General features: G+C 51.0%; 1 protein-coding gene across 1 annotated transcript in view; it reads right to left on the reverse strand.

Annotated features, from left to right (window-relative positions):
* Positions 1–2947, reverse strand: part of LOC103362415 (serine/threonine-protein kinase DCLK2) — a 15553-nt gene that overhangs the window by 10126 nt on the left and 2480 nt on the right. Inside the window, exon 2 of the mRNA XM_008288766.1 lies at positions 1054–1439. Coding sequence (XP_008286988.1) covers positions 1054–1439 — 386 coding nt within the window. The remainder of the gene's footprint in view (positions 1–1053; positions 1440–2947) is intronic.

Below are 2947 nucleotides of genomic sequence, written 5' to 3' on the forward strand. Positions count from 1 at the left end.
GGGGGGGGGTAAGGGGGATTGTTATTGGATAGCCGGTTGCCACGGTAACCACGCTGCAGTGTCACAGTGTTAGATGAAGGTTTCTGTCCTGCTGCACAAACTGAAAGGACCAAACACAACACACACACACACACACACACACACACACACACACACACACACGGTCCTTGCTGCGTTCAGACTGAACCCAGTGGGCCCGTCAGGTGCAGAGCAACTAAAACCTTCATTAAACTGCTTTAAATCCAGTCGGACCCGTTGATGAGGCCACATGTAGACAACAACAATAAACATCAGTAACTCATCAATAGTCTGACTCCACTGGTTCTGGTCAGACTTCAGGGTCTGAGGATCCGTCTCCACTGGTTCTGATCAGACTTCAGTACCAGTGAACTGATGACTGACTCAGCTGTGAGCAACGTTCACGGTTCGTTCTCTTGTTTCTGGGTTCCATGGTTCTGACTGAGTCCTGCTGACAGAAGACGTCTCTGAGTTCTGTCTCCTCCTTCATGTGGTTCTGGTTCCACAGAGCTGCAGGACTTGATGTCGAAACATGAACCAGTGAAGTGTTTAACTGTAAACTAAATGTTATCATTCATCCTACATCCACCCAACCGGTGGAGGCAGATGGCCGTCCCTCCCTGAGCCTGGTTCTGTCCGAGGTTTTTTTCCCCTGCGGGGGTTTTCGGTTCCGTCCCACCAGCAGACTGCTGAAGCTTATAGGGAATCCAGATGTTTGGATTGTTGGGTGTTTCTGTCTTTGTGAAGCGCTATGAGATGACTGTTGTTGTAAATATGCGCTTTACAAATAAAATGGAATTGAATTGAAGGACCAGGAGACAGAAGACATCAGAACCTGAAGCTGAACAGGTCCAAATGACCCACAGTCACTGAGAATGTGTCCAAGTACTGAACACCTGAAACCAGAACTAAACAAGCCCACATCCCTCCAGACTAGATCAGTATAACATCATGACGTATCTGTACATAGACATCAGCCAGGTTCTGGTTCTACTGGACCTCGAGCTGTTTCAGGTAAACTCTGTCTGGACTCACCTGTTTGCCGTCCAGCGTGTAGAGCCTCTTCACGGCTCCAGAGTCCAGCTTTATGGCCTCGGTGATGTCGGCCAGAACTTGTTCGAAGGAGTGGGCCGTCTTCTTGTTCAGCAGGATCCGGACCGCCTTCCGAGGCTTCACCCCGCTGCGGATCACCGTCACCAGCTTGGGTTTGATGAAGTCTTTGCTCTCTCGGCCCTCTCGAGCCTCGGCTCGGTCTTTGGAGGCGGCGGCGCTGGTTGACACGCCCGCCGACACCGTGGAGGTCCGGGTGGGTCCGGTGGTGCCGGTGCTGCTGCTGGCGCCGGGCTTCCAGCTGGGGATGCTGATCTTGGTGTAGTCGACCTTCCGGTACGGTTCACTGGAGGCACAGACGTAGCACTCACCTGGATCCAACAGAACACAGAACACTGCAGCTTAACGGTGAGGGTCTCAGAACAGAACCACAGAATCACTCAGTGGCTCCAGACAGGAAGTCTCTCTGCATATATCAATCTATTAATATCCAGTTTATGATTTAGAAACCATTTCAGGTGAACAGACGTTTCAGCAGAAGGTTCTGATGGTTCTGATGGAAGAACAAAACCCAGCCGATCAGAGAGATGCTGAGCGTTAGAGCCTCTGATCAGCTGATGTTTTATGGGTTTAAAGGAACAAACATGACAACAGGATGTTCTGTGATGTGTGTGTGGTTCGTGTTCTGAGCCTCCTCTACAGCACCGGCACCACTGGACCCACCCGGACCTGAATCAGTGTTTACATGATGAATCCCACAAAGTCTCTCCTCAGGTTTCAGCCAATCAGAGCAGCCTGCAGTCATCGTCCTGTTTTACCTTATATGGTTAAAAATGGCCGACTTCCACCTACTGTGTGTCTGGCTGTCCTACAAACACCTTCCTGGTGCTGATAGAGCTCCTGGTGCTGTCAGAACCTCCCTCCCTTGTCCCTACAGCCGGGCAGGTTTACTCAAACGACACCAGAACACCGTCTGTCAGTCACCTCCACAGACTGACAGAACCATCCGGACGGACTGCTGCAGCTTCATTTCTCAGATACGTTCACAGCTACACATGAACTCTCTCCGCAAAACCTCCAGAACCGGCTGCAGAATCAGCACAAAAAGTGCAAACCGACAGCCAGTACTGTTCTGATCAGAGGTTGTGAGAACACGTGCAGCTGCTCTGCTGCCGGTCCGTTCAGGGAAAGGACCAGAAAACACCAGAACACTTTGAATCGCCATAAAAAGAGGCCAGACTCACACAGAGGTGGTTCTGCTTCCTAAATCCTCAACGTGTTCTCATCACAGCAGCAGACAATAACCCGGCTGCAGGTTTAATCTGCTGCAGCTGTTTGGCGGTTTATGAGTCACTGGTTCTGCTAATCTGCAGGTGGAGTCGCTCAGCGTGGACTTCCTGCTGATGAGCTGCTCGTCAGATCGATCAGGGAGAAGACAGACGTGATGGACGGGCTCCACGCCGGGCTTCAGTCCGTCGGCTCTCAGTGGCTCCGAGTGAAGCGCCGTCGTTCACAGCGTCTCTGCGCCATCAGCTTCCTGCTCGTTAACGGCCATTAAACCGGCCGCTGATCGATACCGAGCATAAGTGGTGCTGATCCTCACAGCAGCACACGGGCAGGAAGCACCGGGCACCGACCAGAACCTCACCTCAGGCCTGGAGACCACAACGGTTCTGTCAGCTAGCACACTTATACATGTGGTTGTTGGAACCTTCAGGGCTCTGAGCTCCAGCTTAGTTCCTGTTTAGTTCCTGTTTAGTTCCTGTTTAGTTGTAGTTTAGTTACTGTTCTGTTCCTGTTTAGTTGTAGTTTAGTTACTGTTTGGTTCCTGTTTAGTTGTAGTTTAGTTACTGTTTGGTTCCTGTTTAGTTGTAGTTTA

The sequence above is a fragment of the Stegastes partitus genome, unplaced genomic scaffold (assembly GCF_000690725.1).
Source record: "Stegastes partitus isolate 25-593 unplaced genomic scaffold, Stegastes_partitus-1.0.2 Scaffold573, whole genome shotgun sequence".
NCBI classification, from domain to species: Eukaryota; Metazoa; Chordata; class Actinopteri; family Pomacentridae; genus Stegastes; species Stegastes partitus.